The following is a 25,106-nucleotide window of genomic DNA, read 5'->3' as shown; positions in this document are numbered from 1 at the left end:
ATTCCTTACAAATTTTTGATAACATAGCTTGCTATGTAGAGCTTTGTAAATGCATTGTATTTTCAAAAATCCGCGGAACTGACTAGGTTCGTCCCCTTCATACGAAATCAACAAAAAATTGGATTTTTTCAATTTCTGCATATACGACTACTTCTACAACATTCAGTTCGACTGGTTAAGCAACCGGCTAATCATGTATGTATAATGAAAACTTATTCTTGATATTTAAAAAACAACTAATAATGTTGCCAAAAAGGATATTTTTGGCGCTGACGTATTCTCTGGGTCCCTGCAGTGTAATTTAAAAACAAACGCTGCTAATTTCAGGGCAAAACTGTGAATCATCTGACGATCATTTTAATTGGCTCAAATTTCTAAGTGGAAATATTTTGTCTAAATGAAAAAGCGCGTTTTCATTTCCTGGATAAAGTTAACGCTGCATCAAACTTGACATCTAATAAGGTAGTTTCATTTGAAAAAATTGGTCAGTTTAAGTTTCACTTTGAGTTCAGACTAGCAATTGTTTCTTTCCACTTTTTCTTGGTAGCAGCAGTGCAGTATAACAAGTGCATTCCACTTGAGCCACTGTCTATGTGTTGAGAGGTGGCGATGGGAAAGTACTTGAGGAGCAGGAGTTTCGTCAGGTCCATTCCCTTGGGGAAGGAGGCTATCTGCAGTTCACTCATTATGTCCAGTCCATCTGAGCCCTCTATTGAATCAGTCAGGCTAGAACATTTTTCATTTTCATTAATTGGACAGCAACATATCTATTTTATATTATCTGGTTAAATGAAATCTAATAGATGAAGCTGTGAAGCCAGATGAATTTGCTGTGTTAGCTTACTTTGCAGAAACAAAAAGAAACAAGGATAGCCGGTTACTGCTGTGCAAACAGCACAGAATGTTCCGACCACAGTCATAGAAAAATACAAAAACCTTTTTTTTCTTCAAATTAATGTAGTTTTTTTCCGCATGGCGCGATAAAAAGATCTGAACGAACAAAACACTTAGGCATATTTGACAGTCATAGTAAGAAAGCCATTCGGAAAACAGTTAGTAGAGCATGCCTAGAAAAACGAAAAAAAATTGTAAAAATTTTATTTTTCATTTTCTAAATTTTTGCACAATTTTTGAAAACTTTAAACCTTTGTCTACAAAATGGTGCTAGACAACTCCAAGAACAACTTTTATTTGAGTACAACTAAGTTTCCACGGCCTAAATTAAGCTTAAATTAGCTATTGTAAGCCTGCACGCTCACATCAAATTAGTTCGAAATTAGACCAAAAATCATAATTTTCAAAACGGTTTTTCTCGACATTGTGAGAAAATTTTTCATATTTCTTAATGTCGTTCAAATCATGATTGAAAGGGCTTCACTCCACCCATCCCGATAATTATTTGTGGTACCTGATTTTGTGTGGAAATCAAAAAGATAAAAAACTAAAACACACGCGATTACAAAATTCCTCCCCATTTTTCAAGTGGTCAGAACTATGAGGTCATTGAAGCTCCATGTAAAAATTTTTTAAAATTTTTATTTTCAGAAGTTTTATTTTACGGCTAGGTCTGTGTCATTTTAATCTGGCCCGCATTGGAGTTCCATGAATAAAAATCGATTATGATTGAGTTTCCTTGTGAAAGCAAATCGATATTATCAATGAAAATAGGATTATAATATCACTATGTTTCGAGGCAACAAAATCCTTTTTTGTCCATTAAAATTTTTTTCACTTTTGTTGACACTGACAATGAACCTAAATTATAATCAATTTTTTTTCCACTTTACTGAGATGCGAATTTCAACGCATATAAAGTCTTTTCTACGTTTTAAATTAAAGTTGGTTACGTTGGTTACTTGTTGTTCAATTTTTTTTTGTGCCTAACTTCAGGGGCGGATTTAGGGGGGGGGGGGGGGCGGGGGGCGGACGCCTTTCTTCTCACCTCAGGGATTCGACTCCCTGCCGACCCAAAGGGTTTCCCCTTTGATACTTTTTCAGAAATCCATTTTTGGCCGACCGACCCTAAAATTTTTCTAAAGACGCCTTGGGCGCCTATATTTACTAACTTTGAGGGGGAGCGCGCGCCAAAAAAAACGCAATTTTTTGTCAAAATTTTTCAAAAAGTGCCCAAAAACGGCTTTTCTGACTGTTTTTTTAAAAATTTGCCTGGAGCGCAGAAAATTTAGCCAAAATGGGGGCAAAAAAGTGCTTTGGGAGAGCTCGAAAAATCAATTTGGTCTACCTAAAAAAAAAGGTCGTCAAAATTTTCGAATTTTTCTTGAAAATCCGCCCCCCCCCTCGAGAAAATCCTAGATCCGCCCCTGCCTAACTTTGATATTTTTGTTACTTTTTTATGTTACTCAAAAACTGATTTTTGTTCCTTTTAACAATTTTGTTAAATTATTAGAAACATCTGGGGGGGGAGTAAAATTGGAGGTGGACTAATCACCTTCCATTAACCCCACTCTAGAGTTTGCCCATTTGCAATAAACCCCCTCCCCCCCCCCCCCCCCCAACGTAACGTTTGGTTCACAGTTTGGGAGTGGGAGGTTCAAGTGGGGTGGAGGGGTTTGGTTTAGATGACGGCGGTGGTGGTGGTGGTGGTTCCGGTGGGGGTGGTGTTTCAGGTTGGGGGATTTGGTTCAGTTGGGGGATGTCTCAGGTGATCAAGTCGGGGTGGGTTCAGGGGAAGGGGGTGAGTTCAAGTGGGGAAGGGGTGGGTACAAGTGGGGGAGAAGTGGTAGATCCGGTTGGGGGGTTGGGCGTGGGGGATATCTCAGGTGATCAAGTGGGGGTGAGTTCAGGAGACGGGAGTGTTCGGGTGTAGGGGTGTGTTCAGCTGAGAGGTATTCAGGTGGGGGGGGGGGGGGTTCATAGGGGGATTGAAGGGTAGCAAAGGGGCAAACGTTAGGGGGGGAGAACTTAACGGAATCCTTCTGCAAGTTGAGTTTAGGTTTAGAAATAGATTAGGCAGGCCTTACACTTGCTTTGCAAAATTTCCGCTTAACTCACTTGATAAATGCAGAAATTCTTGAAAAGTTTTGCACGACGCGCAAAACAAAAATAAAGTGGAACAAGACTGCTCGTATCAGGGCGAAGCCCTGAATGTTCCTACTGCCTTTTAAGGTTTATGTAGCAGCAGTAATAGCATAAAAAATAGCATAAATGAAATAAAATAAAATGAAATGTTTTTTTTTTAAGTTTGAAATTTTTTATGAAAATCATCCCCCCACACGCCATATAAAGTACAAAAAGAGAGATTTAATTCCTTGTAACAAATCAATTATGGCAAATAAGCTTCGTTCAACCAATTTGGAACGATTTATAAGACGGATTAAATCTCCGCTTACGCGTTAATAGCTCGAATTATATCGCGTATTAATTGTCCCAAATTGCTCAAAATGACCAAAATGGCAATATTTAAACCCTCATAACTCTACGAAAAATGATCACAGGTGAAATATCTTTTCAAGTTTAAGCTCAGGACAACAATATCTTTTGAATGATATAAAAAAATTCCGTCAAAAATGGCTAGTTAAAAAGTCGAAATTCGTCTGAAGAAAAAAAAACCACCCCGAGCACAAATATTCCGTTACTTTCGTACCGAAAGTCGGAACAAAAATCCATTTTAATATGGTTTCCTACTAATTATAGATATCATTATAATGGATTCCAATTGCATTATAACGCATTTTGTTTTGGCGAGAACAAATGGGTTTAATTCCATTTTTAGTCCAATTTTGTTGTCTGAACGTAATTTTAGTCCAAATTTGTTGTCCGAACGTAACATGGGAATCGATTATATTAACAACACTTTAGACCACGAAAATCCATTATAATCGATTTGTTTTCACTTTTCTTAAATGCGGGGGACTAACTCAAACGCTTTTACTCCGCAGAAAACAACCAATTCAGAAGCAGGAGTGAATCTAGAATTTTCTCGAGGGGTTGGGCGGACTTTCAAAAAAATGCGCAAACTTTGATGACCTTTTTTTGCCAACCAAAAAAGGAACCGACAAACTTATGCAGTAAGTTACAGAAAAACTACTGGGTTCTGATTGGCTGAGAAAGATTTGGGTAATCAATTTGATGCCTTGAGAGCTTCAAGTTCCAACCTGATGAAGTGATGTATGTGGCCGTTTTCTCCCGCCTTCGTGATCAGAAGATATGAGCCCCAGCAGAACAGAGACAACTTCTCACCTGAAAAAAAGAGCAAAAAATAGATGTTTTTTTTTGCAATCGGCCACTTATGGTTGCTAACGATGCATATTTTTGGAAAGCAAAAAATGGTCTCAGGATTATCTCTCAGGCTAATGAATAATCCTTCAATGATTGTAAATGCAATGTATAAAAAATCATTAATGCCCAATAAGCCTGAAAAAAACTGATTGTTTTTTATTATAACGGCTTCATGTGCTTTAAAATGCGCCTGAATCTCAGGCAACGTTTATCAATCCGAGTCGGCCTCGAACCGTCTGTCTCTATATTGAGAGGACAAAAGTGTGTTTTTGAAATGAAATGTGAAGAAACAAGTGGTGTGTTTGCATGAGACTTGAACGTATAGAATACTGTGTTTGAAGTTGATGGCGCCCTTTTTGCTGCGACTGAAGGAGACCTCTTTGCCGTACATGTGTATGTTGACGCCCTTCTTCGCCTCGGAGAGGATGGCGTCCACCTCCTCCCTCTTCTCACTGGGCACGTCCCGCAGTCCCGCCAACACACTCGTCAGTTCAAACAGGAACTCCATCTGAGAAGACCATGCAAAAACAGGGCAAGTAAAGCAGGGGTATATGTAATAGACATAGAGGCATGTTGTGGAAAACTGCTGAGAAATTAGGCTAAATAAACTCGCTAACTGATCTCATCAGGTTAGATAAATTCACTTCTCCAATGGTAACCTTCTCATTTGAAAAGAAAAAATTCTACTATTTAAAGTTCTGCATCATTGGCGAGAAAAAAAATGTTTTTATAGATATTCTCCAAGCTTCAAATTTTGATGCATATAAGAAACGTTTTAGAAAATGTCACTTAAATTATACTAGCTCTGAATTATATTAGACGGAATTTCCAATCCTTTAAGTATGAATCATGAATAATGAACACTATTGATGTAAGAATATGTCACAGTAAACAAAAAAAAACACGTTTTATGTACTTTTGCATTTTGTGTTTGCAGTTTTTTGAATTTTTGAAGTTTTTGATTCAAAAAAGGCGCTAAAAAACTTTTAAAAAACTAACTTCACTCGGCTAAAATTTTGAGGCTTAAATTAGGGTATTACAAGCTTTTAAGCTGTTATTATAAGCTATTGTAAGATTTCTCTCTCGCTTTACTCGCTCGAAAAATCATTTCAAACCGGTTTTTCTCGACAACGGCATATTTTTCCGGTAAATCTTAAAAGTAGTTCGAATCATGACTGAAAAGGTTTTAATATGATATATCACTCAACTCACTCCGATGATTGTTTTGTGGTAGCTGATTTTGCGTGGAAAACAAAAAAAGAGAAAAAAATAACGAAAACACCCGAATCGAAATTTCCTCCCCATTTACCACATGATCAGAACAAAAAAAATTAACTTGTAGTTTTTGTTATTCTTTCTTTTTTTGGTAATTGGTTTCTGCAAAAAAAAACGACTGTAAATAGGCAATATAGTGCTAATTGCACATCAACCGGCTAGTCATAACTTATACAATCAATGCTATTTATACCAAATTGGTTTCACTGTTGATCATCTCGGCGAAGGACCTGGCCTCCTTGTGTGCCTCCTTGGCCCCTGGATATCGAGGATCACTCTCGTCTAGTCTTTTCACAATGGCCTCCATTAAGAGCGAATACCTAGTGGCATGTTGAACAGGTTTCAACAAAAACGCATCCAGAGTCAACCCACCAGTGCATGAGTCATAATTTAGAGCATCAAGAGCGGCCGTAAATTCTGGATCTTTGCGACAATTTTCCAACTCTTGCTCCTGATGATGTTTCATAACAGAATACCTTTTGAATGGTTTCAACATAATTGTGGTCATAATTTTCACCAAAATATCAAAATACGGCTGCACCAAAACTTTGTCTGCTTGTTTTTCGTCGAACTCTCCCAATAGCTTGTCACTGATTTCTAAGAATTTGTCTGCGCTCTTGAATACCATGTTGATAGGTTGAGTTAAATGAGGGTGTGTTTCGGGCGTGAACTTTTTGATGAGATTGTGATAGAAGTGATTGACAACTATGTCCATGGACTTGTAGAACATCTGTTCATTTGAGATGACTTCGTACATGGCTTCTTGCATCTTCCGTTCCTTTTCTGAAATGTTCTCTAGGATGCCGCTCTTTTTCACGTGTTGCTGTCCCGCCCAAGAGGGTTTTTCAAGACAAACTAGCTGTGGCCTTAGAACATGCTCTAAAAAGAAGTAAAAAAAATGACTTTTCCAAACTTTTTATTTTTGTGTGTCTGAGTGTTTTGAAGACTTCAATTTAAGAAAACAGATTCGAGCTAAGCGATCAAATATACGAAGCAAGCAACGACCCATATTTTTGGATAATATAAGATCCTTGAAAAAATCATTATTTTCAAAAGTTTTTTTTTTTCACCCGAATCATTAAATCATTCGGTTAACCTTAGATTGAACACAGAGGCGAAACTGCGCTTCGCAAACACAAGCCAGGAAAATGCTAGAGAAGGTCTGAACATTAGGAGTATCACGCTTGAAATTTTACTAACACTAGCAACCAATAGAGCAGCAAAAACCTTAGTATTCTATAAACAGCTTAAATCAGAGATTAGCTGGTTATTTGACGGAGAAAACTAATACTCGCTCTTTCAATTTAAATTTTTATCTCAGGTTTGGCTTGATATCTTTCCAAAAGTAGGAAAATATTCCAAAAAATTATCAAAAAACTTAAAACTCAACTTTTTCCAAATCCATAAAATTTTTTCTGCTAAAGCACTGGGATAGCCTTTTATGCAGGGAAATTTCTACGCCTTAATTTCCACGCCTCAAGTCCATATTGCCTTCTCTACAAAGTACAGGGTGAACCAGGCTACGCAGGTTTTGCTTAAGCTTAAAATTTTTCAAGTTAGTTTGAATGAATTATCAACCTTTCGAATCGGCACGTTAATTTTCAGAAAAGAAAAAAGAAGTTTCCAAAAAAGCGGAAAAAATTTCAGCAATTCGAGATTTTCTAGAGCCTTGTTATTTCAAAACGCAGGGCAGAGACGCTTGCCCATGGGAAGAATCACATAATTGGATTGTTGCTTTCGGTTAAACCCTAAATCTCTCATTTGACAGGATGGTTTTTGAGAAAAGTTTTGAAAATTAACCAAAATATCAAAAAAAGAGCTTGTTTGAGGCCATAACTTTTTTGTTTTGAGTTTAGGGAGAAACTGGTTGAAAATGTGATTTGGATCCCCGTGATTTTTTTAATTGAAATCTTCATCTGGAATATTTGCATTTAAAAATTGAAAAAATGAAACGATTCATATCAAAAGGATCAAAAATTTGAAGTCCGTAGAACGTGGGTTAAAAAAAAGAGACTAGCAAAATCTGCTGGCACATAGAAGAGCAGTTTCATAATAATTTTTTTCTAACGGAAAATTAAACTAGCCAAAAAGAAAACAACACCATATGCCATATGCTATTCAATTACCTATGCTTAAATAGGCAAAAATATGATTAAATTGAAATATACCAAAAGTTCCACCATATGAGCACTTTTATTTGCGACTTAGTTTAGAAAAAAAATCTTCGTAATAACACACTAATCTTTGCATGCGTAACACTACAGGTATTTTTGTACCATACCATCTTTATATCTTTTAAACTGCAAAATAGTTCATGGTATTGGTTGGAACAACAATGCACTGATATGTATGCACAAACTAGTTTTGTTTGACCTTGAGGAGCGTCTGTGTGTTTGGCTTCGGGTAATACATTGATGGTCAGTATCTGTGGGTCCTGGGGTAGTTCAATCGCATTCGGCTCTGCAGTCCCGTCCGAGTCGTGTTCGGTTATCTTGTTCGAATTCTCCACTGACAGACTCTCTCGTCTACCTGGATTGAAAATTGAAAAGTAGCCAAAAAATTGACTCATCGAAAAAAATTCAAGCTTCAAAAAAAAACATTCAAAATTGATCCCATCGAAAATAAAAAAGATATTTCTAATAACAAATTTGAAAAAAAAAACTGAAATCTTATTTTTTATTTTTTCATCTTTTTTCGACTTTTGTTTTTCAGATGATTTTAATTGAATTCTTACTTTGGAAAAGTTTTTTCTGACTTAAAGTTTTTTTGTCTTTTCACTTATTTTAAGCTGATTCATAACCAAATGTTGCTAACTCTGTAAGAAAAATGAGTCTTTTAAGTTATTCTCTCAGAATTTTTTTAATGAATTATGTGAAAAAGAAAGATGAAAAAGAATTTTTGCTACAAAATTGCTTCGATTTTGCTAAGATATGTAGAACTGATATCCCGTCCGTTGAATTACTTTGAAAGTTTTAATAAACTGACATGGTAAAAACGAAAAGACCCCAGAAAATTTAAGAGCTCCTTCATTTTTTTGCACTTTTTACAGTTGGCGAAATTTGGCGAGATACTTGCTTAGCAACCGTATAGACTACTTGGAATTCTTCACTTCTGTTTTTCTGTTATTTTGACCCAAATAGCTTCTATTGAGGCTTCTACGCCTACGTGTAATCAGACTTCTCATTTTTTTCTAGTTTTTATTTTCAATGAACTATAGATTCACGAAATTTCTACTCACTGATATATTTGGCCGCATTGAGTTTGGGAATGTCGACGTAGAAACTGCAGGTTTCTAGAATTGTCTTCCTCCTCGCCTCCGACTGGCCCTGGAAAGCGGAGATCAAATCGGCCACCGAGCGGGTCTCGTTCGAGTCCTCCTCCTGATAGGGGTCCGGCAGCCGCATTGGGGAACGGGGGCGCCTCACACTTTCTTTGACTAGAAAAGAACTACAGATAATAATTTATGTCATCAGATTCAAATACTACAGGTGATAACTCCTTGATTAAGGAATTAATTTTAAAGGTAATAAACTGCTTGATTAAGGCTTTTATTTCCGTCCTGTTTATCCACGACAGAAAGGACCAACATACGAGCTGTACAGCCCATCACGGCGAACCGCTGTTGTGCCCCTGCTTAAGGACTACATGGAATTATCTTAGTTATTTTTTCGGGCTGGGTAATGTTGCTTCACCCCCAAGCAACGCGCATGGATCATGGTGGGCCTCGAACGTCCGACCTTTCCATTGAGAGGCTGAGAAGTATCCACTTCACCGCCACTCCCCTCACTTAATGAATCGTATTACTAGATTCGCTCTGATTTTATAACTTCCATGAGTTCTCGGTTAGACCTGAATACTTCTCGCCGAATGGACTAGGCAGTCTTTTCAAAAAATGGATAGAAAAAAAACTAGAGAACAGGATTACCGGCTTTACCTGGGTTGACCTCCATAGACCAAAAATGCTAATCATACAAATCCATAAACTAAGTCTACAAAAATACTAGTCAAAAATTTTGCTAAAATGGTGTCAACGAAATTTTGAAGAAATTTCTTCTTGTTTTGGCATAAAAATCGGTATATCGTAACAAATAAAAAAAACTTTTTGTCAAAACAATAATGCTAACCATACAGTTTCCATAAATGGAAATTGTATGACTAGCATTTTTTTTGATGGCAAAACAAAAAGTTTTCCAAGTAAATTTGAAATTGCCCCAAAAAAAATTCGTGTTTTTTTTTCAACCACAAATCGAATTTTGTATTCAAACAAACTTTTTTCAAATAAAAATTATTTGCATGCGAATTTTATTTTTGTGAGCATAACCTAGTCCTGGATACACTAATATTAGAGTTTTTCCTTTTCGCCTATTAGTTTTTTTCAAAAACGCTGAAAGCTCCTATTTCTTTGTATGGCATGTTTATGTATGCCTTGATCAATGTCTAATAAGCTAACAATTCAAATTTTAAAAACAGTCATTGTTGTAAGTTTTTTCCAAAATTTAAAAGTTTTCTAATTTTGATATATTGCTTGTGAAAGACAAATTTAAGAGCTTTCAGGCCGTTTTCAATGCATAAATTGGTCAAACCTCTGGCTACTCAACGTTTGCGTAACCAAAGTTATTATCACCTGTGTTTCGTTACGAACACAACCCAAAACTTTTGGGAAATTAAAATTTAAAAAAATCAGTATTTTTGGTTTATGGAAAAATGCGATTACTAATCATAGACATGTCATGAAATTTTCTGTATTTATGGAATTGCATGAAAAGTGTATGATTAGCATTTTTCCATATGTGAAAATTGTATGAGTAGCAAATTTTATGGTCAACGAGCTGGACCCACTTGACTCTCTCATGGTTAAATCCTTTTGTAACCATTTCTTCGTTGTATACTCTAGTAATCATATGATCGCGTTACCTTTCTTATCTACTGTTTTAACATGAATAATACATTTTTAATTAAAAATGATAGCGCTATATTAAAGTTTTTCAATATAAAACGCCTTTATTTTGACATTATTTTCATTTACGTTTTTTGATTTGAATTGATGTCATAAATTTTTTCTTTTTTTGGGAGTTGTGGGACAACGCTCAACAATCCTCTTGTTAACTCAGCTTTCTGGCTGTTTCATGATGAGCTTAACTATATATTTTAACTCGGGTCTGTTTCAATTTGTTGTTCTTCTTTTTGCTTTCCACGCAAAATTGGGTACCACAAATAATCATCGGACAGGGTTGGCTGAAATATCAAATAAAAGCTTTTTTATTCGTGATTCGAACCACATTGAAAAAAAAGTCGAAAACTTTTCCCAGCGTCGAGAAAATTCGGTTCGAATCAATTTTTCGTCTAATTTCAAGCAAGCAAAGCGAGCGAGCAGGCTCCTTTATGCCTAATTTAAGCCGTTTTCAATAGCTAAGATATGCTTAGTTTTTGTTTTACTCAAGTAAACTTAGTTTTTGGAGTTTTTAACGCCATTTTGAGAATCAAAAATCAAAACTTTTGGTAAAATAAGTGTTTTTATTTTTTTTATTTTGTTTTGTTTTTCTTGTCATTATTCTTCAAAAAGTGTTGCCCAATTAGCCTATCTTACTATATCTGCCGAACTGCCTAATTTTTTTGTTTACATCTTTTTTTTCACACCATTCTAAAACGACACTAATAAAAAATATATATATATTTTTTGTGCGTGTCTTTTTTAAGACTGTGGTCGGAATATTCTGTGGGATTCAACCCCCTGTGGGATTCAACCCCCTGTGGGATTCGACCACCTGTGGGATTCGACCCCCTGCCAACCCAAAGGGTCCCCCTTTGATACTTTTTAAGAAATCCATTTTGGCCGACCGACCCTAAAACTTTTCTAAATGCGCCTTCGCCGCCAATATATACTAATTTTGAGTGGGGACCGCGCGCCGAAAAAAACGCAATTTTTCGGTCAAAAGTTTTCAAAAAGTGCCTAAAAACGCCTTTTTTGGCCTGTTTTTTTTTAAATTTTGCGTGCTGCGCAAAAAATTTGGCCAAAATTGGGACAAGAACCGTGCTTTGGGAGAGCTCGAAAAATCAATTTGGTCGACCTAAAAAAATGTCAAAATTTTCGAAAATTTTTTGAAAATCCGCCCCCCCCCCCTCGAGAAAATCCTATATCGGCCCCTGAAAACTACGCCATTACTTGAACCCCTTGATTACAATAACTTAGGCTTGATGAAAAAGGATCTGTTGGTTGAAGTGGTAAAAAGTATCAAAAGGGACCATTTTGACAGTAGAGGAGCCAAACTCGTGAAGATGATTTGCGTCAAGGACTTGAAAAATGTAAAAAACTATACTTTGTTGCGACAGAATTTGACTGTTTTCGGATCGCTTCCGAAGTGAGGATGAGAAAAATTGTCCCCAGTCTTCATCTTTTCTGTCTATCCTATTTTTATTGTTCGTAGCACCACGTTCGATATTCATAGAAGCAGGAGCACTTTTTCGCTTCGATTCCGACTGAGGTGTATATTGACGTGAGCTCCTGTCTGTTGTTGATGAGCTCTGCTGGTAATATTGTTGTTCAAACCTGAGCGACAGTTTTTTCACGCTCTTTCTCGTCACAACTTCATCCATATTAATGATAAGAACTTAGAGAAAAGAAAAAACGGTAGTATGTAACATATGAATTCTTGAGTGTAGCATATAGTTTTTGATCAAACATTTGCGTCTACTTGTTTGGAGCATCAACATTGCATGAGCAACTTCTCAGCAACATCATTAGTAGTAAAAAGTAAGTTTGCTTGCCCGAAAAGTTGAAGTTTTGAGATAATACTTGAAAACTAACTACTTTCAAAAGAAATATTATTGAAAATTCAAGAAACCAAACTAGACTTTAGGTTTGATCTGTATAAAATAAAAACGCTATAACCAATCTGATCCCGATACTAAAATATTGGTGACAAAAAATAACTAGAATAGGGTTTTAGCATAAGAACTTTTATCTATCAGAGCACATCATTTCGAAAACATCATTTTGCAAACTAACTCTTGGATAGCTCTTGAAATGCGATAAATGAAAAGCCTTACTGAAGTCTCTTTCTACCAATAATGTCACTTCAAAATTTTAATCACCCAACGTAGTTTGGATGGGCCAAACTCAAAAGTGAGGCACACGCATCCGAAACTTGACTTTGGCAATTTGATAGAAAGAGAGATTATTGAGCCAGATAGAGACATGGATCAAGAAATAACCAGATAAGGTGCATATGAACACGTCAGGCGGTTCTGTTTATCGTCTCAAGGCTTAAGCAGAAATGTTTTCACCAGAACAAAAAACTTTTTTTTGTAAATTAAGTTTAAGGTAGGTAGCAGAAGCTATTAAAGAAGAATTTGAGGCCCTTAAACTAATCGTTTTTGCAAGTTTTTAAGGTGCGGCAATCTCGTGTCTGGACAATTGTGTCCAAGACATTTATGTCCTGGACAAAAATGTCCGAAAGTCAAAAAGTATCTACGACATTTGGCTGCTCCAAAATTCTCCAGTTAATTGTCAACCTAGATAACAACAAAGATTAATTTGATAAGGCCGCACAACTGTGCAATAAGACCAGAATTATTTTTAGTAGCTTATTAGAGACTCAAAAAAAGAGGACTCAATTCATTTAGACATTACTAAGCAATTCTAGTATCATTATCACTGATTCTAGTATCAGTGATATAGCTCTTGAGTCCGTGTTCAACAATGGAAATCTTTATGACAAGACGTCTCCATTTCGTGGTACTGTGTTTTATCGAAATTTAACGGCCGCGTGCGCACTTTACAAGACAAGGTCACCTTTATAAATGATCATAGTCTTTTCCGAGATCCAGTTGACATTGAAAAGCAAAAATTCGGAACAACTGTTAAAACTAAAGTAGTTGTAGTAGATGAGTCACCTGGACAAACAATTTTTTCCACCATTCAGAGGGACATTATAAGAGAAACTGCTGCAGTTATTCAAAACTAATCAGTCAGTCATAGAACCGTCAGCAGAGTCAAGCAGGAAGGACGGCCCAGAATACAGGAATTAAATTCATTGATTGGTTTTGAACTAACAGAATTGTTTCCTTCACTTCGACTCTGGACCAGATGATACTAAGCAAATAATGGTTTTCAACTACTCTGGGACTGGATCTTCTTAGTGGTGCGGATGATTGGTTCTGCGATGCCTTTTTTCGGCCCCGAAAATCTTGTTTCAGTTATACTTAATACACTCATTAATTTGAAAAATTTCTGGTCCTTATTGTGTATGATTTGCTACCAGATAAAAAAGAGACTTTTATTCAAATTTCGAACTGTTTTGAAAGAAAATTTCTCAAAAGAGCAACCAATGATTTCGTAGTAGCGGTCAAAAAACCATTTACATCCCAATCACAAGCGTGCCAAAGCTTCTGGCGCCATGTTCAGTCTACTGGAAACGCAAACCATGCTTGATCTGGAGTTTCGTGCATCTCCGATGTCTACTAAGTAGTTAATCTATCAATGGAAAAGAAGATAAGTTTTGTATCCAACTTGAACCAATTAATCGTCTTCTCTCAATTACACGAGTAGGAAAAGATTTTATTTGGAAAAAAGGTGCAATTTTTTCATTACCTAATTTGAAAGCCGAGAATGAAAGTTTCGTTGCAGGCCACTGTAAGAAAAAAAAAGATGGACAAAAAGAAGGAGGGCTACAATAGCAGAACGCATAGTATCTTTTTACCTAATGCAAAGTAAACATGATATAACAAATGTTTTGAATAACATTATAAGCAAGTGTCAAAAACTCATTCATGCATTTCATATCATATATGCCGAGTGTAAGTTGAATAGAAAAAGATAGCCACTGCTTGCCAATGCCAGGTTTTAAAAACCATTTCTACGTTTGGGATTTGTCGTTCTTCCTAAATTTTGAAATATGTTCTTTGCTGCGACAATTTATGTTGCGAGTTGTCGCGGTTCCCATAGTGACTTGGTATTTGTAACTGTAACTCGAGTAATCAACGCCTTTTTCTAAATGCTCATGTAGCAGATAGCAAACTTGAAATGAAACGCCGATAGGAAACCTGATGAAACCCTGGTTGAGGTGTTCGAATTATGTTCGGTAGGATTGAACAAAAATGGCTATTTTTCGAACGCCTCGACTAAAATTGGTCATTTTTCGACCAAACTGACCCAAACAGGCTACGTTTTGACAGATTCAACTGAAGAAAAAATGTATTCAACTGGGTTCAGCACAAGTGTCCGATGTTTTGACCAGCTTGACCGAAAGATTGTACGACAGTTTTTACAGAGGCCTGCTATGTTTCGAGCGAATCAATCAAGCAACCAGGGGCCGATTTGGCGGGGGGAGAGGGGTTGTTGGGTGCGGACGCTCTTCGTTCAGGGATTTGACCCTCTGCCGACCCAAAGGGTCCCCACTGTGTACTATTTTGAGATGTCCATTTTTGGCTGACTGATTTTTCCGAAGGCGCCTTTGGCGCCAATCTGTACTAAATATGAGGGGGATCGATGAGAGGAAAATTTGTCAAGAAGTTGAAAATCAATTTGGTCGACCTAAAAAATCGACAAACTTTTCAAAACTTTTTTGAAAACCCACCGCCCCCTCGAGAAAATCTTAGATTCGCGCCTGATTATAATAATAATAATAAACTGTTTCCAATCATTCTACCATTAGCTGTCGATAGAATTTGCTGAAAAGCGGGAAATATTTTTTCTAAATTACGAATCAATAAAAAAAAATTATGATATCATGTTCTGCTACTAATTAAAATTCTTTTCTGAATCGTTGGGTAATTTTTTGGCTAGAATTTTTTTTAAAATCAGACACTGTGCTCCTTAAATTCAACCATGTCTTCCTTAAAAAGGCTTGTTACCGCCACGGATTTTTGGTTGAGAAAATTCTTGTGTTCGACCAAATTCGTTCGAAAAACAAATCGAACACCTCAGCCCTAGCAAAGAGGTTGTCGAACTTGAGAATAATTTATTTATTTTTAAGGTACTTCATGGAAGTATATACAATAATGGTAATAACTATATTATGGTGGTGACCAAATTAAATGACTCACATTTGACACTTGGATACACCTGCCTGATTGGACCCGACTTCAATTTTTCGCCCTCTGCAGTAGAACTAAGTTCTGTCATTTTCACATCCAAAGCATCGGAACCATTGGTCAAATCATCTCTTGAAGAACGAGGTACACACATGGCGTAAAACGTAGAGGAGCCGAATTTACTCAGAGTCGGACTCATAACAGCTTGTGCTGCCGACTTATCCGAAACTGTCAAACTGCGTTGCGGAACATTTCCACAGCTGTTGTTATCACTGACACTCAATGTTATAGGTCTATTATTCGAGTTATTTGAACTGTTACGGTAAAATGACCGTTTCAGTTCGACTTTAGCAGCAGTTTGTTGAGTAGAGACTTTGTGGAAACTGTCAATTTTGTCGGCTATGTGGTTCGGGATTGCAGTCTCAGATGTGCTTCTTCGTCGTTTAGCATGTTTTTCTGATTTTGTAAAGTTTGCTATCTCTGGTTGTGAAACTTCATCTTTGGAAAGGCCCTCGGGAACAGTAGTTTGAATCTCTGCACAGAAGTAATAAAAAGAAAAAAAACAATAATTTGATCTCAAAATCGAAGATTATAAATACAGAGCTGATTTATATTAACCGGACAAAACAGATCTCACTGGAAATTTAATCGCGTTTTTCTAAAGTTGATTTAAGATAAGACAAAAAGAGATGAGAACAAAATTGCTTAGTTTCACCAAATTAATATGATGCCATTCAGGGGCGGATCCAGGATTTTCAAAAAATTTTCGAAATATTTGACCTTTTTTATAGGTCTAACAAATTGATTTTCCGAGTTTTTGGGCACTTTTTGGAAAATTTTGACGAAAAAAAATGCGTTTTTTTGGCGCGCGCTCCCCTCTCAAAGTTAGTATATATAACCGCCAAAGGTCCCTTGGAAAAATTTTAGGGTCGATCGGCCAAAACTGGATTTCTTAAAAAGTACAAAAGGGGGACCTTTTGGGTCGGCAGGGGGTCGAATCTCTGAGAGCAGGGCGTCCGCGAAACCCCCCGTCCCCCCTAAATCCGCCCCTGGTGCCATTCATGTAGCAAAAATCGCAAATCATTTCTTACCCAAAAGTTGGTCGTTTTGTCTTTTTTTAGTTAATCAAGAACGGTGCTGAAACTACAAAGTTAATCGATAAGAAGGTTTTTTTTTACAAGAAGCATCTTACTCAACCCAACAAAGTTTCAGCAAACATGAAATCTCCAAACAATAACGCAAAACATTTGAAATTTATGTTTAAGCAAAGATTTTTATATGTATATAGTAAAGAGGGCTGCCAAGTAAGAATATCTTCTCTCATACAGATTTTTAGTAATAAGTAAATTTTGAAGTAAATTTTGAAAGTTCAAACGCGTTTTTCTCATATCGGGTTAAGATTAGACAAAAAGTAGAGAGAACAAAAATTGCTTAGAATTTATTCAGAATTATTATAGTGCAATTTTTTCTCCGAAATTATCAACCCAATTTTTACCCCAAAAGTTAGTCATTTTGGCTTTTTTCAATAAATCAATAATTACGCTGAAACTACTTTGTTAATTGATAAAAAATGTATATCACAAGAAGCCTCGTACCTAGCCCAACAAATTTCTAGAAAGTTAAATCTCCAAAAATCTGTATAAGAGAAAATATTTTCGCTTGTCAGTCAAGAAAGGTGATTTTTACAATATAAAATCCAAAATTTTTGCTTAAAAACAATTTTTAAATAAATTGGTCAATATTTTGGAGATTTAACTCTTCACGACTTTTGTTGGGTTGTGTAAGATGCTTCTTGTGATACATATTTCTCATCAATTAACAAAGTAGTTTCAACGAAAAAAAATACTAACAAATTCTGGTTCACTTCGTTTACTAGCAGTTGAACAGTCGGTTAAGTAGAATTTATCAGACCAGTTTTTCCATTTTGGAACCTCTTTTCCAATTATACATAACATTTGAAAACATTTTCAATATATAATCTTTTCGATTCCATTCTAAAATTGCTTGGCGGAAATTCTTCCAAGCATTAGGATTTGTTGCAGTGCATAAATAGGAATGAATAGTTTCTATTTTGAACTTTCACTAGAAGGGAAACCATTTTGTTTGATATAACAATTAAAGCAAAGTCATTTTTGTTTGTCTTTTTCAGCTCTATGATTTTTTAAGCTGAAGTTATTTTGAGTTTAGTTTTATCATAATCTGAGAATTCGTTTTCACATACATAAAAAAATACAAAATGTCAAATTTATACATATAGGTACGTTTAATTTTTACAATGCTGGTTTGAATTATCCGGATAAAACGAACAAAACTTGCATTTTCAAACATGTTTTTCTTAAACTGGGTCAAAATGAAACATAGAGTGAGAAAAAAAGCTGCTCAAATTTTCACCAGAATTTTTATGGTGCCATTGATTTTGCGAAAATCTCAACCAAAGTTTTAACCCTTAAAAATTGTTTTTTATTGTCTTTTTTTGAGTTAATCAAAAGTTATCCTGAAGCTACTGCTGCGTAATTTATTAAGAAAAGTACAGTGCTGATTTAAATTATCCGGACAAAACAAACAAAACTTGAATTCTCAAACACGATTTGCTCAAATTGGGTTAAGGTAAGACAAAAAGAGAAAAGAACAAAAATTGCTTAGAATTTCATCAGAATTTTTATGGTGCAATTTTTTCTCCAAAATTCTCAATCAAAAATATATCCAAAAATGGGTCATTTTAGTTTTTTCCATTTAATCAAAAATTACGCTGAAACTACTTTGTTAATTGATAAAAAATATATATCACGAGAAGCCTCTTACCTAGCCCAACAAAGTTCTAGAAAGTTAAATCTCCAAAAATCTGTATAAGAGAAAATATTTTCGCTTGATAGTCAAAAAAGGTGATTTTTACAATATAAAATTCAAAATTTTTGCTTAAAAACAAATTTTAAATAATTTGGTCAATATTTTGGAGATTTAACCCTTCTAGACTTTTGTTGGGTTGTGTAAGAGGCTTCTTGTGATACATATTTCTCATCAATTAACAAAGTAGTTTCAGCGTAATTTTTGATTAAATGGAAAAACTAAAATGACCCCTTTTTGGATATACTTTTGATTGATAATTTCGGAGAAAAAATTGCACCATAAAAATTCTGATGAAATTCTAAGCAATTTTTGTTCTTTTCACTTTTTGTCTTAACTTAACCCAATTTGAGCAAATCGTGTTTGAGAATTCAAGTTTTGTTTGTTTTGTCCGGATAATTTAAATCAGCACTGTACTTTTCTTAATAAATTACGCAGCAGTAGTTTCAGGATAACTTTTGATTAACTCAAAAAAAGACAATAAAAAACAATTTTTAAGGGTTAAAACTTTGGTTGAGATTTTCGCAAAATCAATGGCACCATAAAAATTCTGGTGAAAATATGAGCAGCTTTTTTTCTCACTCTATGTTTCATTTTGACCCAGTTTAAGAAAAACATGTTTGAAAATGCAAGTTTTGTTCGTTTTATCCGTATAATTCAAACCAGCATTGTAAAAATTAAACATACCTATATGTATAAATTTGACATTTTGTATTTTTTTATGTCTGTGAAAACGAATTTTCAGATTATGATAAAACAAAACTCAAAATAACTTCAGCTTAAAAAATCATAGAGCTGAAAAAGACAAACAAAAATGACTTTGCTTTAATTGTTATATCAAACAAAATGGTTTCCCTTCTAGTGAAAGTTCAAAATAGAAACTATTCATTCCTATTTATGCACTGCAACAAATCCTAATGCTTGGAAGAATTTCCGCCAAGCAATTTTAGAATGGAATCGAAAAGATTATATATTGAAAATGTTTTCAAATGCTATGTATAATTGGAAAAGAGGTTCCAAAATGGAAAAACTGTTCTGATAAATTCGACTTAACCGACTGTTTAACTGCTAATAAACGAAATGAACCAGAATTTATTAGTGTTTTTTTTTCGTTTATATTTAGATAACCTGATTAATATTTTAAAGACCATGATAAAAAACGGGTTAATCATATAAAATAAAATAAAATAAAATACTTATAAGCTCTACCATCTGTCGTTACAAGGTCAACTTGTTTTATCACAATGCACACCGTTCAGTGAGTTTGAATCTCGAAAATCAGAAGACAAGCATTTGAACAAGTCAGACTTTGAAGCGGAAACCCCTGGCAAACAATTGTAAAGTAAATTTTGCCGGAACAATTATCGTGTCTCGCGGAATCCGCAACAGGTGATTATAACAAGTTCTTACAGACTCCACATTTGTCAGCGAGTAAGTAACTTTTTAGCAAAATCCACATTTGTTAGTAGAAAATTTGTATTTCGCTTAGGAAATGGGTTTTCAGCGACAATTCAATCCACTACACGAATGTATGATAAATTGTTTATTGATTTTGCAAACTTTTCTGGATTCCACGAAATTTTGTTTTATCCATGTGCTTCGACAACAACATATTTATCAAAAATGATTTTTTACGGATTCCACTGCGCAAGTTTTCCATTCCATGTTGCCGAAACCACTTAAAATTCAAAAACTAAATGTTTCGTCTCGCAATATAAATCAATTTTAAACAAGGACGTCTCTAAATTTAACGATTAAATCTTTATAAATCTTGTCTTCATTGCTTAGTAAGAGCAAAGTTTTGCTGTCAAGGTTCAGCGCGATACTTGAATAGCACTAAAAAAAAAACGAAAAGCTTATTTTCAGACCACTCTCAATGTGTGAGAAAAACTGCTGCGATTTTTTTAGTAAAAACTAGCTGATGAAATTGAATGAGTCATCGTTCTGTGGTTTTTTTGTTATCGTTTATCACAAAATACATATTACTCCTCAGTTGATAAGTTTCAAAGCACCTCCAAGGTCGGAGTTTATCACCTAAAACTGGACAGTTTGTTTGCTTTGGCAAAATTAAAAAAAAATGATTAAAAAGGGTTGATAAGTAACGTTTCCGAGTTTTTGTAAATTTCCAGAATTTATAAGACACGAAATTCGTCTATAAATAATTTCATTTTATAAAATCTTGGAAAAAACGTATTGATCCTGCATTTTTAATGAAAAACTAGAAAAGCTATTTGTAAAAAAAATATATGAAAAATTATTCAATTGGACTTTTTCTGCATACCAATAAATTTTCTCAAGTTTCAATAAATTTGAGTCACTGAAATAATAGTTGAATTTCATTAGACTGTATGATTTCTTTAACCTTTTTAAGAAAGAACAGTAGAAGTGCTAAACAAACGGAGACAATATCCAGCCTTACGACATTTGAATCAACCAAATTTTTCTTTTGAAACAGAAAAAAAAGCTTTCTCTCGATCACAATGATTAATAAAAAAAAATTTAAAAAAGAAAAAACCATGATAAAATTGAGGTAGCAGTAGAAAAAAACAATATACAAAGTGAGTTAGATTCCAATTACAATCTCTCATTCTATCATTTGTAGATTTTGAGCCATTTAGTCTGAAAATTTTTCGAGATGATTTTTTTGAACTTCTTTCAGAATCTCTCAGAATCACAGCTGAAGGGTTTCAATATCATCTTATGTACCAAAAAGAAAACAGACCCTTTGTCAAAATTTCTTCTCAACTTAGGGGGAAATAAAAGAGGTTGTCGAAACAGGAGTGATGAGAAACAAAAGCAGGACTAGTCGGAACAATAACAAAATGAAGGTTTAAATTTTAATATTTTAGGCTATTTGAGACAAATCCCTGGCGCCATCTACAATTTTTGTTGCGCATTTTGTACACTGCTATTTAATCCGACTCTGAATCGACTCTTTGCGCAGTGACAAGTTAAAGTTTATATATATATACTTTTACTTGTCACTGCGTGTGGTGGAAGTCAAACTGCATTGAAAGTCAAACTCATTCATATATGATAAATCTACAGACGCACTAATGAACAGTCGGAACATTCAGAGCCTACCCTGATACGAGCAATCGTATAACAGATAATGGTTTTTAAAGCTTTGGTTCATCGCCACCTTTAAAGCTGTAATTGATTAGGTACTAATTTAATTGATCGTTCAAACCTTGTTCAGGTTTGTAGCTCTGTACGGCGGGCGATTTGTCTCTGCTCTTCACTGGTTGAATGGTTTGCTGTTTCTGCAATTTACTGTCGGTCGAAGTACTTGTCTGCTCTATGAGCTGCTGGAACTGTTGTGTTAGCTTCCTCACACCCACACCTGCCTTCACATCCCCCATGCCCCACAAAGAGGAGAAGCTGCCTTCCCTAATTAACTTTTCAGGAACCTCTTGAGTTTTTCGCTTAAAACTATAACTGGGAAGTAATATGGTCCAAACAAGAGAAGAATTCTAAACAAAAGTTTTTACTCAGGAAACCTGGTTTCAATATTTTGTCATTGATGATGCAACTCTAATATATAAATAAACGAAATCTGTTTAAGTTGGTTTAACTTCAACAAAGCGTAAAATAAACAGTTATGAAATAGTATGAATTTGATTTACAACATCTTTCAAAGTTGGCTGAATGTTTAGTAAGTGCGAGGCATTAGTTTCATATAAACTCGTAAACTAACCGTAACCTTTCGGCAGTAGATGAGCTATAAATGAGGAGGGAAAATAAATGAAAGCTACTTCTAATTTTCACAACAATACCCGGGTTACTTATGTACTTATGTATTAACCTTAAGATTTTTTCTAATTAGTATAAACAATTATTTCTTATTAATTAATGTCTTAGTAAAATTTCTGCTTGCGCTTTTGCGTGCCTTTAGGGTTTTTTGATGTTTGTTGAAGTTGTCTGATGTTTTGTTTGTTTTCAGGTTTCTAGAGTATGCTATTGAGTTTTCAGGGTCTCTCTTGCTTGCTCACTGGCAGCTAATACGGAAGAGAAAGTATTTCGTCTTCGGGCACTAAAAATTCTGTACCTTCCTGTTGGCTGCCTCCTTTGGTGAGCTCGCTCGAGACCATTTTTTTGGTTTCAGCCAGGTTTGTAGGCATTTGCCAATTTTAAAATTTGCCTGAGAATCCTGGGATTCCACCCCTGGCTCCTAGTAATTTTCTTTGAAAACCAGCCCGATTCTTAGGCCGATCCAGGAAAGCTAGGGTAATCCTTCCAAGACTTTGACCTGGTGTTTCCCCTGGCCAGGCCTGGCTCCATGGATGACTCCAGGGATGGACTTCCATGGACATCTAACCCGAGAATGTATAAATTTTTCGAAGAAAAGGTCTGTGAGAGAGTAGTATATAGATATGAGGTTATCTAAGCCGAACCCGTTTGTTCAGTCATCGATGCACAAACATTTTTTCTCTGTCAGTTTCAATTCATTCTAATTATTGCAATTTTTTGAGGCCATCTATAATATTTAACTTGTAACATGCGTGAGTTAGCCTTTACCAGGGTTTTGACAGACTTCAAAAACAACGCAAAAACGAGTTTTTTTTAACCAAAACTACAGTCAAGTTTCTGAAAATGTTCAGCACCATAAAAGATCCAACTTCCCGGAATGACCAAAACTTTTAAGAGCACATTTCAACACTGAGACAAAGCGAAGCTTTGCATCAATTGCGACACAACGCAAGCATAGCAGCGTATATTTACGAATTACCAAATAGAAACTGGGACGGAAATGACTATGGCTAAAACAAGTTTTGAAAAAAAATTCAGCCGAAAAACACAACGACCAGCATTAAACAAGCGTTCATGTTTTACGGTGGTTACTATGCCGACTATACCTGAGTAGATGCCCATTGAAGCACTAAAAGAAAAGCCATTAGAAGTTATTCTTCTGAAATGTTCAGCGGCTATGTTTCAAAACTTTGAAGTTTTACTCCACAACCAGTCTGAACTACGTATTAAATTGATATTCATATTCACCTTTGAAACGACACGAAGTGATGTGATTCAGCCGATAAAACATAAGCCGAAACTAATCAGGCCAAATATTTCTTAGCGAAAAGACATCAAAAAGGGAAGCATACTAAATCAGTGTTAGTAAAATTACAAAATACAGGACTTAGTCACATTGAAAACTTCCTATAGCACAAAAAAACTCAAAATCAGAGATGAGGCAAATGAGCCAACAAACCGTAAGCAGACAAACAAAAAAATGTTTCAGTTTCATTCATTCTCAAAAAAACAAGGCCCAGTCGGGACACAAACCTCAGACTTCAAGGAGCAAAGACAACCGATTTCGCTTTAGAGCAAGGGCGAAGGAATCTGTAGTTTGTTAAAGATCAATAAGAAAGCAAGTTAAAATTTTTAAAGATTTCTATAAAAAATGTTTACCGAAAAAAACCTAGTTTCCGATTAGCAAGTGTATAAAAGAAAGAGTTGTACAATTTTATAAAATTTCAAACCAAAACAAAAACCAAACAAATATTTTTTTGTGCGTAGTTTTGTTTTTTATAGTTTCGCTTTTCATTTTTTTGTTTTGTCTGAAACTATTTTGTTATGTTTTTTTCTTAAAAAACCTGCAGGTTAGGTGGCAATTATCTCACTGCAATTGGAGAGTTTGTATCTTGATATTGCTTTAATGTTCATACAGAGCAATAAGTAAACTGAAAATTTCTACAAATAACAAAAAGTTTTAGAAAAAAACGGCCGGGCTGAAATTTTGATAGAGTTTATCTTACCGCATGAAACCAAAAAAATAAAGATACCTTTGGCTATACACAAAACATTCGTATGAATATTGGTTCATCTAACAAAAAAGTTTTTATGGACTACATTAGAGACAAAATTGTACAATTTTCATGCTAGATTGATTTCATTAAAAGGTTGTCTGAGCATTGAAGTAGTTTTCCAAGAAAAGGAAATGTGATTTTTAAAACTTATTTCGAAGCTTTACTTCGAAAATTTTTTTTTATTCATGTATAAAATTGCTTATCACAGAGCCTTCATACATTGAAAACGTAAGATAAACTTTTTTTCACAAACTCTATAAGTGGAAATGATCTTTGAGCAAACTTATTGAATAGAACTGCTTGATAACGTTTTTCTTGATAACGGAGATCAACCCGCTTAATCAATTTTAGACCTGAAGATAATTTGAACTCTAAAAACTCTTGAGCCAAAAACTCTAAACAATGGTTTTCATTAAAAAAACACTGGGTCTAAAATTGATCACAGAGCTAAAGCGAAAGAAAGGCCAACAAAACGACGTAATTAAAAATGTTCGATTGGAAAAAACAATTCACAGAAAAAACAATAAAACAGAACCGGTTACCATGTAGCCAAAAAGCGTATCCAGAAGCAGGGGCGGAAGTAGGATTTTCTCGAGGGGTGGCGGTATTCAAAATTTTTTAAAACGTTTTGTCGACCTTTTTTAAATCGACCAAATTGATTTTGCGAGCCCTCCCAAAGCACTTGAAAGATCTTTGACATTTCTGCGACACGGTAAAAGAAAATTTCACAAAGTTTGCTCCGTGTTATCATTGGCATTCTCAAAAACGTTTTGTTTCCCGTTCGACTTGACTCAGGGCCCTTGTCGATTGTCCAAAAACCCAAAATTAATTATCGGCAATTCGTTGAATTTATTGGCAAGTATTGAAAATCTTATTCAGCAAAATTAGATCGTTTTTGAATTAATTCAG

General features: G+C 35.1%; 1 protein-coding gene across 1 annotated transcript; it reads right to left on the bottom strand.

The window, feature by feature from the left end:
• Positions 1-343: 343 nt before the first annotated feature.
• Positions 344-21,970, bottom strand: LOC134848418 (FYVE, RhoGEF and PH domain-containing protein 6-like). The gene is made up of 8 exons (XM_063865857.1): positions 21,581-21,970; positions 15,559-16,080; positions 8,753-8,950; positions 7,888-8,043; positions 5,708-6,393; positions 4,570-4,747; positions 4,116-4,200; positions 344-726 (listed from the first exon to the last, which is right to left on the bottom strand). The coding sequence occupies exons 1-8, from the start codon at positions 21,750-21,752 to the stop codon at positions 498-500; spliced, it is 2,226 nt and encodes a 741-aa protein (XP_063721927.1). The 5' UTR covers positions 21,753-21,970; the 3' UTR covers positions 344-497.
• Between the last annotated feature and the right edge of the window lie 3,136 nt (positions 21,971-25,106).

Source organism: Symsagittifera roscoffensis, chromosome 6, assembly GCF_963678635.1.
Source record: "Symsagittifera roscoffensis chromosome 6, txSymRosc1.1, whole genome shotgun sequence".
In the NCBI taxonomy this organism is placed as follows: Eukaryota; Metazoa; Xenacoelomorpha; order Acoela; family Convolutidae; genus Symsagittifera; species Symsagittifera roscoffensis.
Note: the sequence above shows the minus strand (reverse complement) of the source record. Positions and strands in the feature narration are given on the sequence as shown.